The sequence below is a fragment of the Pristis pectinata genome, chromosome 30 (genome assembly GCF_009764475.1).
Source record: "Pristis pectinata isolate sPriPec2 chromosome 30, sPriPec2.1.pri, whole genome shotgun sequence".
NCBI classification, from domain to species: Eukaryota; Metazoa; Chordata; class Chondrichthyes; order Rhinopristiformes; family Pristidae; genus Pristis; species Pristis pectinata.
In genome coordinates this window covers 2915433-2934478 of record NC_067434.1, presented here as the reverse complement: position 1 = coordinate 2934478, position 19046 = coordinate 2915433, and the positions used below count along the sequence as shown (strand labels likewise).

The following is a 19046-nucleotide window of genomic DNA, read 5'->3' as shown; positions in this document are numbered from 1 at the left end:
TTTTGTCACAGGACTGTCCCCTTCTCACGGGAACACTGCTGTCGTCACCATAGTGGACCGCTTTTCCAAAGCAGTGCATTTTGTGGCCCTTCCCAAACTCTCTGCAGCTCGGGAGGCAGCCAACCTGGTTGTCCAACACGTCTTCCGCCTCCAAGGAATCCCTGCAGATATTGTCTCTGACCGGGGTCCCCAGTTTGTCTGCAGTATGGGGGTCCTTTTGTCAGGCCCTCGGAACATCCGTAAGCCTATCGTTCGGTTTCCATCCACAGGTCAATGGCCAGACGGAACGGGCGAATCAAGATTTGGAAACAGCACTATGCTGTATAATGGTGAATGACCTGTCGACATGGAGCACCCACCTCGCTTGGGTTCAGCACGCCCACAACTCTCTAGTCTGCACTGCCACTGGAAGATCCCCCTTCGAATGCTCACTCGGTTACCAACCTCCTTTGTTCTCCATCCACGAAGGGGACATTTCCGTGCCCTTAGTTCAGGACCATCTCTGCTGTTGCCGCAAGGTCTGGGAGGACATGCGCGGCCCTGCTCCATACTGCCGACCGCAACCGGAGATTTGCTGATCGTCAGTGGGTTCCCGCACCAGTGTACCAGTCTGGGCAGAAGGTTTGGCTCTCAGCTAAGGACATCCCCCTCAAGGACGAGCCCAAGAAACTAGCTCCTCGCTTCTTGGGACCTTTTGAAATTGAGCGGATCGTCAATCCCACAACGGTCTGGCTCAAATTGCCTACGACTCTGAGGATACATCCCACTTTCCACGTGTCTCAGGTGAAGCCGGTGTCTAGCAGTCCATTGTGCCCTCCAGCCAAGCCCCCTCTGCCCCCCGGATTGTTGACAACCACCCAGCGTACACTATCCGGCGCTTACTGGATGTATGCCGCTGGGCTAGGGGCCTGCAGTACTTGGTGGATTGGGAGGGATACGGTCCAGAGGAACATTCCTGGGTTCCTCGCTCCTTCATTTTGGACCCCTCCCTCATTCAGGAATTCCATCAGAACCATCCAGATAAGGCCGGTGGGTCGGTCGCCTGGATGCTCCCATTTGGTGGGGGGGGGGGGGGGGGGTACTGTCATGGTTCCAAGTGCTGGCCCTCGATTCGGCTCCGTTGATGGTGCCTCGTTGTGCAGCACATGGAGTCCATGCGCTACTAATCGCATAACAACACACACCTGAGCCCCATCAGGAGACTAGCATAAGAGCCCTGGTTTCACTAGCACTAGTTGCCAGAGTATTGGCCAACCTTTGTGTATGCTTTGTCTCCTGGCTGCTTAGAGTGGTCAACTCTAGAGCAGTCCCGGTTTCACTGTTCCTCTTAGGATATCCAGTTTTCGTGTTGGGACCCCACCTCAGAGCCCTGAGGCAAGATTCCTCCTGGTTGCTGCCTGTGTTTGGTTCTGAGGAAGCATCCCAACTCCTCCAGTCTCGTACCAGTGTGCCGCATTTGGGTTCTCCACGAGCTCGCTCTTCGCTCGACATTGTGACACCTTGTCAGTTGAATGGGCCCTTTCTGGGCTGTATAATTTTATGAATGAAGTAATATATATGTGATTTTTAATATCCTGAAACTCTCCATCTCAGAAATTGTAATATTCTTGGATTTAAAGCAGAAATTATAAAGTTCATAAAATGTCACCACACCTGTGCTGACCTTTTTTGCCCATCTGCACTAATCCCTTTTGCCTCCATTAGGCCTGTATCTTTCTGTGCTTTGCCTATCCAAGTGCCTCTAAAATGTAGTGACTGTATACCCTCCTCTGGCAGTGTGTTCCAGGTATCAACCAGTCTGTTTTTTTAAAAAAAAATTCCCCTCTGCTCCTCCTTAAACTCCTTCCTCTCAGCTTAAACCCATGCCCTTTCTTTTTGATTCTCCTATCACAAGAAAACAATTCTGCCTATCTATCGTACAGCACAGGAACAGGCCCTTTGGCCCACAATGCTGTGTCGAACTAACTAAGCTAATGACACCTAATCCCTTCTGTCTGCATGTTCCCTATCCCTCCATTTCTGCATTAGTGAAAAAGACAATAATGCTGGAGGAAGTCAGCAAGCCAGGCAGCATCCAGTCCTTTGATTCTATGTGTATTCGTGTACCTGTCTAAGAGCCTCTTAAATGCCTCTATCCTATCCGCCTTGACCACCACCTCTGGCAGCACATTCCAGGCACCCACCACTCTCTGTGTAAAATAAAAACTTGCCCTATACATCTGCTTTGAACTTTTCCCCCCTCTCACCTTAAATACATGCACTCTAGTATTAGAAATTTTGACCCTAGGAAAAAGATACTGGCTGTCTACCCTATCTACGCCTCTCATAATCTTCTAAACTTCTATCAGGTCTCCCCTCAGCTTCCACTGCTCCAGAGAAAACAACCCCAGTTTGTCCAACCTCTGTTTATAGCTTATGCCCTCTAATCCAGGCAGCATCCTGGTAAACCTCTTCTGCACCCTCTCCAAAGTCTCGGCATCCTTTTTATAATAGGGTGACCAAAATTGAAAAGATATAAGATGAGATAAGATATTTATTTATTAGTCACGTGTACATTGAAATACGTCTTTTTGCATTACTGAGAATGTGCTGGGTGCAGCCCGCAAGTGTTGCCACTCTTCCTGCACCAACAACCATGCCCACGGCTCCTAACCTGTACGTCTTTGGAATGTGGGAGGAAACCAGAGCACCCGGAGGAAACCCACGCAGGCACGGGGAGAACGTACAAACTCCTTACAGACAGCAGCGGGAATGCAATTGAATGCAATACTGCAGATGTGGCCTAACCAGTTTTATAAATCTGCAACATAACTTCCTGACTCTTGAACTCAGTACCTCGGTTCATAAAGGCAAGCCTGCCGTACACCTTTTTTACCACCCTATCAACCTGTGCCACCACTTTCAGGGAGCTATGGACTTGGACCCTAAGATTCCTCCGTACATCACCATTGTTTAGAGTGCTACCACTAACTGTGTACTTTCCCTTTACATTTGATCTCCAAAAGTGCAACACCTCACATTTAGCTGGATTAAACTCCACCTGTCATTTCTCTGCCCATATCTGCAACTGATCTATATCCTGTCGCATCCAACGCCACCAATCTTTGTGTCATCAGCAAACTTACTAACCCACCCATCCATATTTTCATCCAAGTCATTTCTATATATCACAGACAGCAGAGGTCCCAGTGCGGATCCCTGCAGAACACCACTAGTCACGGACCTCCAGCCAGAATAAGACCCATCGACCACTACCCTCTGTCTTCTATGGGGAAGCCAATTCTGAATCCAAACAGCCAAGTCACCATGGGTCCCATACATCTTAATCCTCTGGATGATCCAACCATGACGGACCTTGTTGAATGCCTCACTAAAATCCATGTAGACAACATCCACTGTTCTACCCTTGTCAATCACCTTGGCCACCTCCTCAAAAAACTCAGTCAAGTTAGTAAGACATGAGCTGGCCCGCACAAAGCCATGCTGACTGTCCCTAATTAGGCCATGCTTTTCCAAATGCTCATAAATCCTATCCCTAAGAATCCTCTCCAATAGCTTCCCGACCATTGACATGAGACTCACTGGTCTATAATTTCCAGGATTATCCCTATTTCCCTTCTTGAACACCGTTAGCTACTTGCCAGTCTGCCAGGACCTTGCCTGTGGCTAGAGAGGACACAACGATCTTTGCTTGGTCAAGACTCCAGCAATCTCATCCCTTGCCTCTCTCCATAACATTGGGTATATTGCATCAGGCCCTGGGGACTTATCCACCTTAATGATCTTCAAGAGACCCAACACCACCTATTTATTTGTCTCAAAATGCCCTGGCATATTGGCGTACTCCACACTGATTTCACTACCCTCCATGTCCTTCTCCTTGCTAAATACTGATGTAAAGTACTCATTTAGGACCTTGCCCACATCCTCTGCCTCCAAGCACATGTTCTTTCCTTTATCCTTGAGTGGTCCTACCCTCTCCCTAGTTATCCCCTTGCTCATGACGTATGTATAGAATGCCTTGGGATTCTCTTTAATCTTATTTGCCAAGGACTTTTCATGGCCCCTCCTGGCTCTCCTAATTACCTTCCTGAGTTCTTTTCTGGTTTATTTATATTGCCCAATCCTATCATGCCTCTAAAACATTTTAGCTGTATTGGGTCACTCCTCAGCCACCTTCGCTCCAGGGAAGACAAGCCCTGCTTATCCAATCTCTCTCCATAACTAAAGTCCTTCAATCCAGTCAACATCCTGGTGAATTGCCTCTGCCCTCTCTTCAACACAATTACATTGTCAATAGAAACATGCATGATAGTTTCAAGTTATCAACGGAAAGGGCATAACTACTTCATATTATCCATAGGAATGTGCAGATAGTTTCGGATTATCAACTGTATGAGGGTTGTAGATTTACAATAAGCAAATGTGCAGTTATTGTAGATTGGAGTTACAGTCACAAGGTCACAGAGAAATGCAGCATGGAAACAGGGCTCTCGGGCTCGCTGAGTCTGTGCGAACATCGACCACCCATTTACACCGATCCCATGTTAATCCCAGTTGTTACAGTCCTACATTCTCGTCAGCTCCCCCCAGATTCTACCACTCATCTACATACAGTGGCTGATTAACCTACTGACCCACACAACTTTGGGATGCGGAAGGAAACAAAAGCACCCAGAGGAAACCCAGGCAATTACAGTGAGAACGCACAAGGCCCACACCGACAGCACTAGAGGTCAGGACTGAAGCTGGGTCTCTCGTGCTGTGCCACCATGCCACTCACACTCCACATCAGCAATGGAAGTAGGTGATAGATTTCAAATTATCAATAGAAATGTAAGGGACAGTTTCAGAGGTGAGGGTTTAACAGCTGTTGATTCATATTAAGCACATGTGTGGTTGTTAATGATTTGCAATCCATGAATATGTAACATGACACAGCAATAACAAGGCGGGCTATGTAGGTGCTGTTCTTCAAATACCTGTGGTTGTTCAGCTAACTTTGCAGCAGAATGATCAATATCAGTGCTGCCGATTGGTGGAAGTAATGTATTGTGCCTGAAAAACCGAGCTGAGGCAGACAGGCAATCCCTTGCACTCTGTCTGTAGTTCAAAGAAAGAAAGAAAGAAATTAATTTTGATTCTTTGGGCATCTTATTTGCCAAGTCTGATAACTTTGAGCTAAACTTGCATTTCTACACCTGCCCCCCCCCCCCCCACCCCACCATAGCACCACAGTCCCTTAGCGAAAGGGTGAGAAGCTGTGAGAAATATAACAGAACAGTACAGAACAGGAACAGGCCCTTCGGCCCACAACGTTGTGATGAACTAATTAAATGCCTAACTTACGCCTATGCAATGCCCATATCCCTCCATTCTCTGCACATTCATGTACCCATCTAAGAGCCTCTTAAATGCCTCTATCGTATCTGCCTCCACCACCACCCCTGGCAGCACATTCCAGGTGCCCACCACTCTCTGTGTAGAAACTTACCCGTTCTCACCTTAACTGCTTACCCTTAGACATATTAACCCTGGAAAAAAGATACCAACTGTCTACTCTATCTATGCCTCTCATAATCTTCTAAACCTCTATCAGGTCTCCCCTCAGCCTCCACCGCTCCAGAGAAAACAAACCAAGTTTGTCCAACCTCTCCTCATGGCACACGCCCTGATATATATCTGCAACTGATCCATATCCTACTGTATTCTGTAGCAATCTTCTACACCATCCACAATGCCACCAATCTTTGTGTCATCTGCAAACTTACTAACCCACCCATCCACACTTTCATCCAGGTCATTTATCTATATTACTAACAACAGAAGTCCCAGTACAATCCCTGCAGAACACCACTAATCACGGACCTCCAGCCAGAATAAGTCCCATTGACCACTCCCCTCTGTCTTCTATGGGCAAGCCAATTCTGAATCAGAACAGCCAAGTCACCGTGGATCCCATACATATCAATCTTCTGGATAAGCCTACCATGTGGGACCTTGCCAAACCCCTCACTAATACATTGTCACATACATTGTCAGAAAATATAGCCATCACATCCCTCATTCCCAAAGTCACCAATTCCCAAATAGTATAAGGTTAAACGAGGTTTATAAAATTATGAGGCACATTGATAGGATCGTCAGGGTCTTTTCCCAGGGCAGGGGAGTCCACAATAGAGGGCACAGGGATAAGGTGAGGGCACAGGTACATAGAACATAGGTACATAGAACAGTACAGCACAGGAACAGGCCATTGGGCCCACAATGACTATGCCGACCATGATGCCAAATTAAACTAATCCTATCTGACTGCACATGATCTGTATCCCTCCATTCCCTGCAGGTTCACGTGTTTACCTAAACGCCTTTTAAACATTACTATCTTATCTGCTTCCACCACCCAGCCAGCAGCTGGTTTCAGGCACTTACCACTCTGTATAAAATAAAAACTTGCTTTGCATATCCCCTTTAAACTTTCTCCCTCTTACTTTAAAGCTATGCCCCCCAGAATTTGACATCTCTACTCCGGGATAAAGTCTCTGGTTACCTGCCCTATATATGCCTCTCATAATTTCATATACTTCTATAATGTCACCCTTCACTCTCTGACACTCCGGACAAAACAATCCAAGTTTGTCCAATCTTTCCTTATGGCTAATACACTCTAATCCAGACAGCATCACGGTGAACATCCTCTACACCCTATACAAAGCCTCCACGTCCTTCCTGTAATGCAGTGACCAGGACTGCACACAATATTACAAATGTGGCCTAACCAAAGTTTTACACAGCTGCAACATGACATCCCAACTTTAGTACTCAACACTCAGACCAATGAAGGCAAACATGCCATATACCTTCTTTACCACCCTATTTACTTGTGTTGCCACTCTCAGGAAACTATGGACTTGCAACCCAAGATCCATCAATGCTCCTAAGACTCCTGCCATTTACTCTATCGTGTCCCCTTACATTTGACCTCCCCAATGCAACACATCACACTTGTCTGGATTAAACTCCATCTGCTATTTCTCCAGCTATATCCAACTAATCTATATCCCGTTGTATCAATTGACAGCCCCCTACACATCTATCTGCTACCTTACCCATAGAAGGCAGAGAGTGGTACTCTATCAGACTTATTTTGGCTGGAGCTCTGTGACCAGTTGTGTTCTGCAGGGATCGTTTTGGGACCTTTGCTGTTTGTGATATATATATATATATATATATATATATATATATATATATATATATATATATATATATATATATATATAAAAAGTGACTTGGATTAATATGTAGGTGGATGGGTTAGTTTGCTCGCAGACGATACAAAGATTGATGGCGTTGTGGATAGTGTAGAAGATTGCCAAAGGATACAGCAGGATGTAGATCAGTTGCAGATATGAACAGAGAAATGGCAGATGTAGGTTAATATGGCCAAATGTAAGGTGTTGCACTGGAGGATCAAATGTAAGTACACAGGGAAATAGGGAAAGTACAGAGTTAATGCCAAGACCCACTGTTGATGTACAGAAAGATCATGGTGTCCAAGTCCATAGCTCCCTGAAAGTGGCTGCACCCATTGATAGGGTGATAAAGAAGGCATGCATGTTTGCCTTTATTAGTCGAGGTGTTGAGTTCAAGAGTCAGAAGTTATGTTGCAGCTTTATAAAACTCTAGTTAGGCTGCATCTGGAGAATTGCATTCAATTCTGGTTGCCCTATTAGAACCATACAACAATACAGCACAACACAGGCCCTTCGGCCCACCATGCTGTGCTGCACTTCAAACCACACCTAAGGTGATCTAACCCCTTCATCCCACATATCCCTCTTTCTTAAATTCCTCCATATGCTTATCTAACAATCTCTTGAACTTGACCAATGTATCAGCCTCCACCACCACCCCAGGCAGTGCATTCCATGCACCAACCACTCTCTGGGTGAAAAACCTCCCTCTGACGTCTCCCTTGAACTTCCCACCCATTACCTTAAAGCCATGTCCTCTTGTTTTGAGCATTGGTGCCCTGGGAAAGAGGCGCTGGCTGTCCACTCTATCTATTCCTCTTAATATTTTGTATACCTCTATCATGTCTCCTCTCATCCTCCTTCTCTCCAATGAGTAAAGCCTGAGCTCCCTTAGTCTCTCCTCATATTCCATACTCTCTAATCCAGGCAACATCCTGCTAAATCTCCTCTGCACCCTTTCCAACGCCTCCACGTCCTTCCTATAATGAGGCGACCAGAACTGGACACAGTACTCTTAATGTGGTCTAACCAGAGTTTTGTAAAGCTGCATCATTACTTTGCAGCTCTTAAACTCGATCCCATGACTTATGAAAGCTAACATCCCATAAGCTTTCTTAACTACCTTATCCACCTGTGAAGCAACTTTCAGGGATCTGTGGATATGAACCCCCAAATCCTCCTGCTCCTCTACACTGCCCAGAATCCTGCCATTAACTTGTACTCTGCCCTGGAGTTTGTCCTTCCAAAGTGTACCACCTCACACTTCTCCGGATTGAACTCCATCTGCCACTTGTCAGCCCAGCTCTGCATCCTACCAATATCCCTCTGTAAGCTTCGACAGCCCTCCACACTATCCACAACACCACCGATCTTTGTGTCATTTGCAAACTTGCTAACGCACCCTTCCACCCCCTCATCTAAATCATTATTAAATATCACAAAAAGTAGAGGTCCCAGAACCGATCCCTGTGGGACACCACTAGTCACAGCCCTCCAATCCAAATCCACTCCCTCCACCACAACCCTCTGCTTTCTACAGGCAAGCCAATTCTGAATCCACACTGCCAAGCCTCCCTGGATCCCTTGGCCTCTGACCTTCTGAAGAAGCCTACCATGCGGAACCTTGTCAAAAGCCTTACTAAAATCCATGTAGACCACATCTACTGCACTACCCTCATCAATCTTCCTGGTCACCTCCTCAAAGAACCCTATCAGGCTTGTGAGGCAAGATCTTCTCTTCACAAAGCCATGCTGGCTGTCCCTAATCAGTCCATGATTCTCTAAATGCTCATAGATCCTATCTCTTAGAATCCTTTCTAACAGCTTACCCACCACAGATGTAAGGCTCACTGGTCTGTAATTCCCTGGACTATCCCTACTACCTTTGTTGAATAAGGGGACAACATTCGCCACCCTCCAATCCTCCGGTACCATCCCCGTGGACAACGAGGACTCAAAGATCCTAACCAACGGTTCAACAATCTCCTCCCTCGCCTCATGAAGCAGCCTGAGGAATATTCCATCAGGCCCCGGGGACTCACCTGTCCTAATATTTTCTAACAACTCCAACACATCCTCTCTTTTGATACTGACATACTCTAGAACATTACCCTTACCAACACTGTCCTCAGCGTCATCAAGACCCCTCTCCTTGGTGAATACTGAAGAGAAGTATTCATTGAGAACCTCACCCACTTCCACAGCTTCCAAGCACATCCTCCCACCTTTGTCTTTAATCGGACCCTTCTGCTCTTCACGTACGAGAAAAAAGCCTTGGGATTCTCCTTAACCCTACTCGCCAAAGCCTTGTCATGTCCCCTTCTCGCTTTCCTCAGCCCTTTCTTAAGTTCCTTCCTTGCTACTCTATATTCCTCACGAGCCCTGTCTGATCGTTGCTGCTCACACCTTATGTATGCTGCCGCCTTCTTCCTAACTAGTTGTTCCACCTCTCTCGTCACCTACGGTTCCTTCACCCTGCCATTCCTTCTCTGCTTCACTAGGACAAATTTATCCCTAACATCCTGCAAAAGATCCCTGAACATCGACCACATCTCCATAGTACATTTCCCTTCAAAAATGTCATCCCAATTTACTCTCCCAAGTTCTTGCCTTATAGCCTCATAATCCACCTTTCCCCAATTAAATACCTTCTCATCCTCTTTGCTCCTATCCCTGTCCATGACAATTCTAAAGGTTATGGAGCAATGGTCACTGTCCCCCAAATGCTCACCCACTGAGAGATCTGTCACCTGACCCGGTTCATTACCTAAAACTAGATCTAATATGGCATTCCCTCTAGTCGGCCTGTCAACATACTGTGTCAGGAATCCCTCCTGGACACACTTAGCAAACTCCACCCCCGTCTGAACCTTTGGCACTAAGCAGGTGCCAATCAATATTTGGAAAGTCGAAGTCTCCCATTATAATAACCCTGTTATTTTTGCATCTTTCCAAAATCTGCCTCCCAATCTGATCCTCAGTATCCCTACTGCTACCAGGGGGCCTATAGAATACTCCCAGTAGAGTAACTGCTCCTTTCTTGTTCCTAACTTCCACCCATACTGACTCTAGAGAGGATCCTTCTACATTATCCACCCTTTCTGCAGCTGTAACAGTGTCCCTGACCTGTATCGCCACCCCTCCTCCTCTTCTCCCCACCCCTCCATCCATTTTAAAACACTGAAAACCAGGAATATTCAATATCCTATAATTTCCTATAATTCAATAACTATAGGAAGGATGAGGAGGCTTTGGAGAGGGTTCTGAAGAGGTTTACCAGGATGATGCCTGGATTCGAGGGCATGTGCTATAAGGAGAGGTTGGACAAATGTGTGTGGTTTTCTCTGGAGCGGTGGAGGCTGAGGGGAGACGTGACGGAAGTTTATAAGATTACGAGAGGCGTAGATAGACAGCCAGGGTCTTTCTCCCAAGGTCAAAATGTCTAATGCCGGAGGACATGCATTTAAGGTGAGGGGGCAAGTGGAAAGGGATGTTGTTTACACAGAGGGCGGTGGGTTCCCTGAAATGTGCTGCCAGGGGCGGTAGAGAAGACAGATGCAATAGAGGCGCTTAAGAGGCTCTTTGATAGGCACGTGAATGTGCAGAGAATGGAGGGATAAGGACCATGTGTAGGCAGAAGGGATTTATTTAGTTAGGCATTTAATTACTAGTTTAATCAGTTTGGCACAACATGGTGGGCTGAAGGGCCTGTTGCTGTGCTGCTCCATGTTCTACGTTCTATGTTGACTGTCCACAACTCCACCAATTTTTGTGTTGTCTGCAAACTTACTACATTTTAGTCCAAATCATTTATCTATATCACGAAGAACAAAGGTCACAGCACCGATCCCTGCAGAACACCACTGGTCACAGACCAGTCATGTGATGGATATTCACACTCCAGGGTCAGGAGGCTTTTTGCTGAACTCAGCTTTTTAGCATACCAGAAGAAACTGTCGAGATGTTTATTGTTAATCTTTAACTAGTACCATCTAGCTATCCTATTGAGGAACAATACTGTCCAGGCTCAGCAACCCTATTTTTGACTTAACTGAGACTGCAACATAAACTAAAGCTCCAGCCATCTGACCTAATCAATGCAGATGTAATGAAAACATCACATGAAGACAACACATGCAGATGAGGTTGTCAGAACAAATGTGCTCATTTAACTAAGTGTTTCATCTGTTTTGTTAGCTGTAAGCATCTCCTCCTTAGCTGGGAGTGGGGATCCACCGCTTGAAATCGTGATTATTGACAGCTAAATTCCTTCAGAAAAGAGACTAGTTAAGTAAATTAGTCTTTGCATTATAGGTTGATATAGTATAACCTCTCTAAAGTGAGGTTACTGATAGACACCTATAACTATAAGACTTAAGGTCTTGGCTTAAGTTTAGGACTCTAGAATGGGTACACTCAATATCATCACAGTCAGAGAAACACTCTTCCACCACTAACTTATGTCTTCTATGGGCAAACCAATTTTGAATAGGATTCTCCTTAATCCTACTTGCCAAGGACATTTCATGGCTCCTTTTGGCCTTACTGATTCCGTATTTGAGTTCTTTCCTGCTTCCTTTATATCCCTCAAGGACCCTGTCTGATTTTATCTTCCTCAACCTTACATAAGCTTCTGTTTTCTTTTTGACTAAATTTACATCTCTCATCATCCAAGGTTCCCAAACTTCACCATCCTTGTCTTTCTTCCTCAAGGGAACATGCCAGAATTCTGATCAGCCGGTCTTAAATGACTCCCACATGTCAAATGTGGATTTACCCAATAACAATGGCTCTCAATTAACTGTCCCCAGCTCCTGCCTAATAGACATCCTTATTCATAACTATCTTAAAACTGAAGGGGTTGTTATAAAACAGAGGGACCTAGGAGTAAAAGTACATAGTTCCCTGAAAGTAGCATCACAGGGTGGTGAAGAAGGTGTTTGGCACGTTGGCCTTCATTGGTTAGGGCATTATTATGGAGTTGGGACATTATTGCAGTTGTACAAGATGTTAGTTATCAAGTTTTAAGATAGTTATGAATAAGGATGTCTATTAGGCAGGAGCTGGGGAAAGTTAATTGAGAGCCATTGTTATTGGGTAAATCCACATTTGACATGTGGGAGTCGTTTAAGACCGGCTGACCTAGAGTATTAAGTGCTGCTTTGGTTACTCTGTAATAGGAAAGATGTCATTAAGCTGGAAAGAGTGCAAAGGTTTACAAGAACGTTGGACAGGCTAGAGCTTTATTCCTTGGAGCTTCGGAGACTGATGGATGACCCTAAAAAAATCATAAGGGGGCGTAGATAGGGTAAATGCGCAATCTTTTTCCAAGGGAAAGGGATTCAAAAACTAGAATGCATGGGTTTAAGGTGAGTGGGAAAGATTTAAAAGAGACCTGAGGGGCAACTCCTTCACGCAGAGAGTGGTCTGTATATGGAACGAACTACCAGCGGAAGTGGTTGAGGTACTTGGAGAAGTACATGGATAGGAAAGGTTTGGCGGGATATGGACCAAACATGGGTAAATGGGACTAGCTTAGACGGGCATCTTGGTGGGTATGGACGAGTTGGGCCAAAGGGCCTGTTTCCATGCTGTATTACTCTATGTCTCCATTAGTTGTGATCATTATTCCCAAAATGCTCTCCCACTGAAAACGCCAATCATGTGGCCAGGCTCATTTCCCAATAGAAGGTGCAGAATGGCCCCTTCCCTGGGTGGATTATCTACATACTGCTTCAAGAAACCCACCTGGATGTACCTGACAAATTCTGCCTCATCTAGGCCTCTGGCACTAAGGGAGTCCCAGTCAATATTGGGGAAATTAAATTCACCCACTGCAACGAACCTGTTGCTTTTACACCTTTCTATAATCTCTCTATAGAACTATTCCTCTATGTCCCGCTGGCTATTGGGAGACCTACAGTATAACCCCATCATAGAGATAGCACCTTTCTTTGGACATATGGGTCCTGTGGACTACTTAAACTGTATCAACGAGTGTCTGGCACACATCACTTTTCTTATATCTGAGCTCTATCCACATTGCCTCACTGGAAGAGCCCTCCAGGATGACCTCCCTGAATGCAGCAGTGACATTCTCTCTGATCAATAGTGCAACTCCCCCAAGGTAAAAAGTACTTGGACAGGTACATGGATAGGAAAGATTTAGATATGGGCCAAACGCAGACAAATGGAAGTAGCTTAAATGTGAATCTTGGTCGGCATGGACCAATTGGGCCAAAGGGCCTGATTCCATGCTGTATGATTCTATGATCTCTCTTACATCCCTCTCTATCGTGTCTCAATCCTGGAACATTGAGCTGCCAGTCCCGCTACTCTCTCAACCAAGTCTCTGTAATGGTTCCATCATTGTTCCATTTACTCATCCAGTCCCTAAGTTCATCTGCTTTACCCATAATACTCCTTGCATTGAAATAAATACACTTCAGCCCATCGTCCCACTGTGCTCATTAACCTGGCCCTGCCTGTGCTTCCTTTCACACTTACTTGATGTATCCTCTACCTTCCCCTCAATCCCTTCAATTACTGACCAACTGCTCTGGCTCCCACCCCTTGCCATGCTAAGCTAAACCTTCCAGAGTGTCACTAGCAAACCTTCCTGCAACGTAATGGTGCCCATCCAATTTAAGTGCAATGTCCTTCTTGTACAGGTCCCACATGTCCTGGAAGAGAGTACCTGAAAGCCTCCCTTCCAGCTCCTTAGCCATGCATTCAACTGTACTATCATCCTGTTACTTGCCTTGTTAGCATATGGCACAGAGAGTAATCCTGAGATTTAAACCCTACCGATACCGTTTTTGAATTTTCTATCTAACTCCTTAAAATTCCCTTTGCAGGACCTCATCTCCCTTCCTGCCTATGTCTTGAGGAACAATATGGACCATGACCTCTGGCTGCTCACCCACCCCTTTCAGAATGTCCTCTGTGTGCTAAGAGACATCCTTGACTGTGGTACCAGAGAGGCAACACACTATCCAGGAGTCTTGCCTGTGGCCATAGAAACACCTGTCTGTTCCCCTGACTAAAGAGTCCCCTATCACTGTACCTTGCCTAGACTTTGGCCAACAGAGCCAGGTGTGGTGCCATTGATCTGGCTGCTGCTATTCCCCCGCGCATTGACCGGGAGCATCAGCCGGAGCGCGCACCCGTCCCTCCGCCCTGCTCCCATGCTCGCTCCCACTCCGCCATGAGCCCCTGCCGCCTGCTCATCGCCCACCTGCTGCTGGTGTGGCGCCGCGGGCTCGCTGCCAGACCGCCGGACCCCACCGACTATAAGGATCCCTGCAAGGCGGGTGAGTGCGGGACCCGGGGTGGGGAGTGGGGAACGGGGAACACTGGGTCCCGGTCAGAAAACGGGGAACGTTTGGGAACCTTCCTGTGGGTCGGTCTATGTCTGTGTCGGCGGGGTCACTCGGCAGTACCTCAGGGTCAGTGGCTCCGTCAGGACCCACGCTGCACGGTGTGATCAAGGTCACCGGCCGTGGGTGTGAGGCTGTCACCCAATGAATGGGTCACAGTGACTGTTGAGTGTAGCTGTCTGTATCTACTTGCTGGGTGTGCTGAGCATTGTTGTGTACACCAGTGTTCATCTCTTTTGTCAGGACTGTTTGACTTTTTTTAGTTGAAGTTGCTCAGATTTGTTTCACAACTTTAAATGAAAGCAGGCGAGTGAAGTGTCGGTGGGGAACACACTGGGAACAGTGACCATAACTCTGCACGTTTCAAACAATCTGCTGAAGGAGCTCACAGATGCTGCTCGACCCGCTGAGCTCCTCCAGCAGTTTGCTCCAGATTCCAGCGTCTGCGGTCTCCTGTGTCCCTGTAAGTTTCAAGATGGTTATGGAAAAGGATAAGTCTGGTGCTCAAGTTACACCTCAGATTGGGGAAAGGATGTGCAGGAAGTAGATTGGGAGCAGATGCTTGCAGGTAAACCACAACTGACTAGTCAGGGTCTTTCAAAAGAAAGCTAAGGAGAGTTTGGGGCCAACATGTTCCAGTAAGGGTGAAAGGCAATATTTGCCTTTTTAGACAACCAGACTCTGTTTCCCAGGGGAGAAATGTCAAATGTCAGAGGGTATAGCTGTAAGGTGAGAGGGGGAAAGTTGAAAGGAGATGTGCAGCGCAAGTTTTGTTACACAGAGTGGCTGTAACGTGCTGCTGGGGTGGAAGCACTAGGATCAAGAGGCTTTTAGCTAGGTGTATGAATCTGTAGGGATGGAGGGATAGGGATCATGTGCTGGCAGAAGGGATTAGTTTGGCACAGACATTGTGGGCTGAAGGGCCTGTTCCTGTGCTGTACTGTGCTGTGGCAAGATTAGGGAACCTTGGATGATAAACGTTTGATCAGAAAAAAAGAAAAAAACAGTATACTTGGTTGAAAGGGGAACAGCCACAGGAGAATCCTGCACTACCTGCTCCCCCTCCTGGTGGTCAACTACCTAGCTGGCTGAACCTTTGGTGTGACCACCTTCCTGAAACTCCTGTCTGTAACACTCTCTGTCTCCTGTATGCTCCTCAGCAAGTCCAGCTGTCTGTCCAGCTGATCCATGGGGTCTGAGAGGAGCTGCAGCTGGACACACGCTGCAGGCATAGTCGACAGGGGCATTTAGAACACTACAGCACAGTACAGGCCCTTTGGCCCACAATGTTGTGCCGACATTTTATCCTGCTCTAAGATCTACCTAACCCTTCCCTCCCACATAGCCCCCCATTTTTGTATCATTCATGTGTCTATCTAACAGTTTCTTAAATGTCCCTAATGTATCTGCCCCCACAACCTCTGCAGGCAGTGCGTTCCACACACCCACCACTCTCTGTGTAAAAAACTTACCCCTGACATCCCCCTTATAGAACCATAGAACCATACAGCACAAAACAGGCCCTTCGGCCCACCATGTTGTGCCATCCATCAAACCACCCTCACACTACCTAACCCCTTCCTCCCGCATATCCCTCTATCTCACATTCCTCCATATGCCTATCCAACAAGCTCTTGAACCTGTCCCACGTATCTGCCTCCACCACCACCCCAGGCAGTGCATTCCATGCACCAACCACTCTCTGGGTGAAAAACCTCCCCCTGACATCTCCCCTGAACCTCCCACCCATAACCTTAAAGCCATGCCCTCTCGTCTTGAGCATTGCTGCCATGGGAAGGAGGCGCTGACTGTCTACTCTATCTATTCCTCTCAATATTTTATATACCTCTATCATGTCTCCTCTCATCCTCCTCCTTTCCAGTGAATAAAGCCCTAGCACCTTAAGCCTCTCCTCATATTCAATATGCTCTAATCCAGGCAACATCCTGGTAAATCTCCTCTGCACCCTCTCAACGCCTCCACATCCTTCCTATAATGAGGCGACCAGAACTGAACACAGTACTCTAAGTGTGGCCTAACTAGAGTTTTGTAAAGCTGCATCATCACCTCGCGGCTCTTAAACTCAATCCCGCGATTTATGAAAGCTAACATCCCATTGGCCTTCTTAACTGCTCTTTCCAACTGTGAGGCAACTTTCAATGAACTGTGAATATGAACCCCCAGATCCCTCTGCTCCTCTACACTGCCAAGTACCTTGCCATTTACCCTGTACTCCGCCTTAGAGTTTGTCCTTCCAAAGTGTACCACCTCACACTTCTCTGGATTGAACTCCATCTGCCACTTGTCAGCCCAGCTCTGCATCCTATCAATATCCCTCTGTAAGCTCCAACAGCCCTCCACACTATCCACAACACCGCCGATCTTGGTGTCGTCCACAAACTTACTAACCCAGCCTTCCACCCCCTCATCTAAGTCATCTATAAATATCACAAAAAGTAGAGGTCCCAGAACTGATCCCTGAGGGACACCACTAGTCACTGCCCTCCAATCCGAGGGCACTCCTTCCACCACAACCCTCTGCTTTCTACATGCAAGCCAATTCCTAATCCACACAGCCAAGCTTCCTTGGATCCCTTGGCCTATGACCTTCTGAAGAAGCCTACCATGAGGAACCTTATCAAATGCCTTACTAAAATCCATGTAAACCACATCCACCGCACTGCCCTCATCAATCTTCCTAGTCACCTCCTCAAAGAACTCTATCAGGCTTGTGAGGCAAGATCTTCCCTTCACAAAGCCATGCTGGCTGTCCCTAATCAGTCCATGATTCTCTAGGTGTTCATAAATCCTATCCCTTAGAATCCTTTTTAACAGCTTACCCACCACAGACGTGAGACTCACCGGTCTATAATTCCCTGGCCTATCCCTATTACCTTTTTTGAACAAGGGGACAACATTCGCAACCTTCCAATCCTCTGGCACCATCCCCATGGACAACGAGGACCCAAAGATCCTTACCAGCGGTTCAACAATCTCCTCCCTAGCCTCTCGAAGCAGCCTGGGGAAAATCCCGTCAGGCCCCGGAGATTTATCTGTCTTAATATTATTTAACAACTTCAACACATCCTCTCTCTTGATATCTACAACCTCGAAAATATTACCCCTACCAGCACTCCCTTCCACGTCATCAAGACCCCTCTCCCTGGTGAATACCGAAGAGAAGTACTCATTGAGAACTTCTCCCACTTCTGCCACCTCCAGGCACATCTCCACCTTTGTCTATAATCGGACCTACCTTTACCCTAGCCATCCTCCTACCCTTCACGTACTTGAAAAAGGCCTTGGGATTCTCCTTAACCCTACTAGCCAACGCCTTTTCATGTCCCCTTCTAGCTCTCCTCAGCCCTTTCTTAAGTTCCTTCCTCGTTACCCTATATTCCTCATGGGCCCTGTCTGGACCTTGCTGCTTATACCTCATGTACGCTACCTTCTTCTCCCTAACAAGTCGTTCCACCTCTCTCGTCACCCACGGTTCCTTCACCCTGCCATTCCTTCTCTGCCTCACCGGGACATATTTATCCCTAACATCCTGCATAAGATCCCTGAACATCGACCACACCTCCTTCCTCCAATCACCTTAAAATTATGTCCCCTCATGTTAGCCATTGTCACACTGGGAAAAAGTCTCTGACTGTCCACTCGATCTGTGCCTTTGTTTTCTCCTCATAACTGATTCTGAAAGTTCTTCAGACATTCAGACATTAACTGCATTTAGGAAAAACATACGATAGCAGCCAATGAATTTCAAAGAATGCTGTGTAAATAATAGGAATAATAGTAACCAAGCAAAGATTAGATAATAATCTCTCCCTCAAAAATGGGAATTCTTAAACTCTGATCTCAGCTAAGGCAGCAAGCATTTCTAGACAGAAGGTCACAATATTCTCATTGTTAATACTTCTGGTTGTCATCCTTGATACTTCCTAAAAATATGAATATTTGATTGCTGATAAATGATACAATTCTTGCATCTGAATATATAAAGAATGGGACTCATGTAGATATTTGGCCTAAAAGTTGGAAAATCTCTAATTAAGTTAAAACCCTGATAATATTTGCTTTTCGACAAATTGTAAACATCAATAGTTCGGCAACTGCCTCACCAGATGACATTTGCCATGTTCCCCATCCACTCACCTGGTCCATGTTTCCGTGCTCTCTTTCACCCGGCCCCCGCGCTCCATTCCGACTCATTGGGTAACTGGTTCTCACACTCCCTGACCACTCGCTGGGGCTCCAGTTCCTGTGTCTCCCGAGCGCTCGCTGGGGCACCAGTTCCCCTGAGCCCCGACCACTCGATGTGACCCCAGTTCCCGCGCTTACTTTCACTCACCAGGGCTCTGGTTCCCGCGCTCCCTTGTACTTATGGGGCCCCAGTTCCCACTCTAGCTTT

The 19046-nt window shown here is 46.6% G+C and overlaps 2 protein-coding genes across 2 annotated transcripts in view; both read right to left on the bottom strand.

Moving 5' to 3' along the window:
* The window catches only part of LOC127584556 (prosaposin-like), a 106472-nt gene extending 92030 nt beyond the window's left edge, over positions 1-14442 (bottom strand). Inside the window, 1 exon segment of the mRNA XM_052041329.1 lies at positions 14320-14442. Coding sequence (XP_051897289.1) covers positions 14320-14442 — 123 coding nt within the window.
* A 4373-nt stretch (positions 14443-18815) lies between these two features.
* LOC127584555 (protein FAM149B1-like) overlaps positions 18816-19046 on the bottom strand; it is a 123299-nt gene continuing 123068 nt past the window's right edge. The window contains exon 11 of the mRNA XM_052041328.1: positions 18816-19015. Within this exon, the coding sequence (XP_051897288.1) occupies positions 18816-19015 (200 nt within the window). The remainder of the gene's footprint in view (positions 19016-19046) is intronic.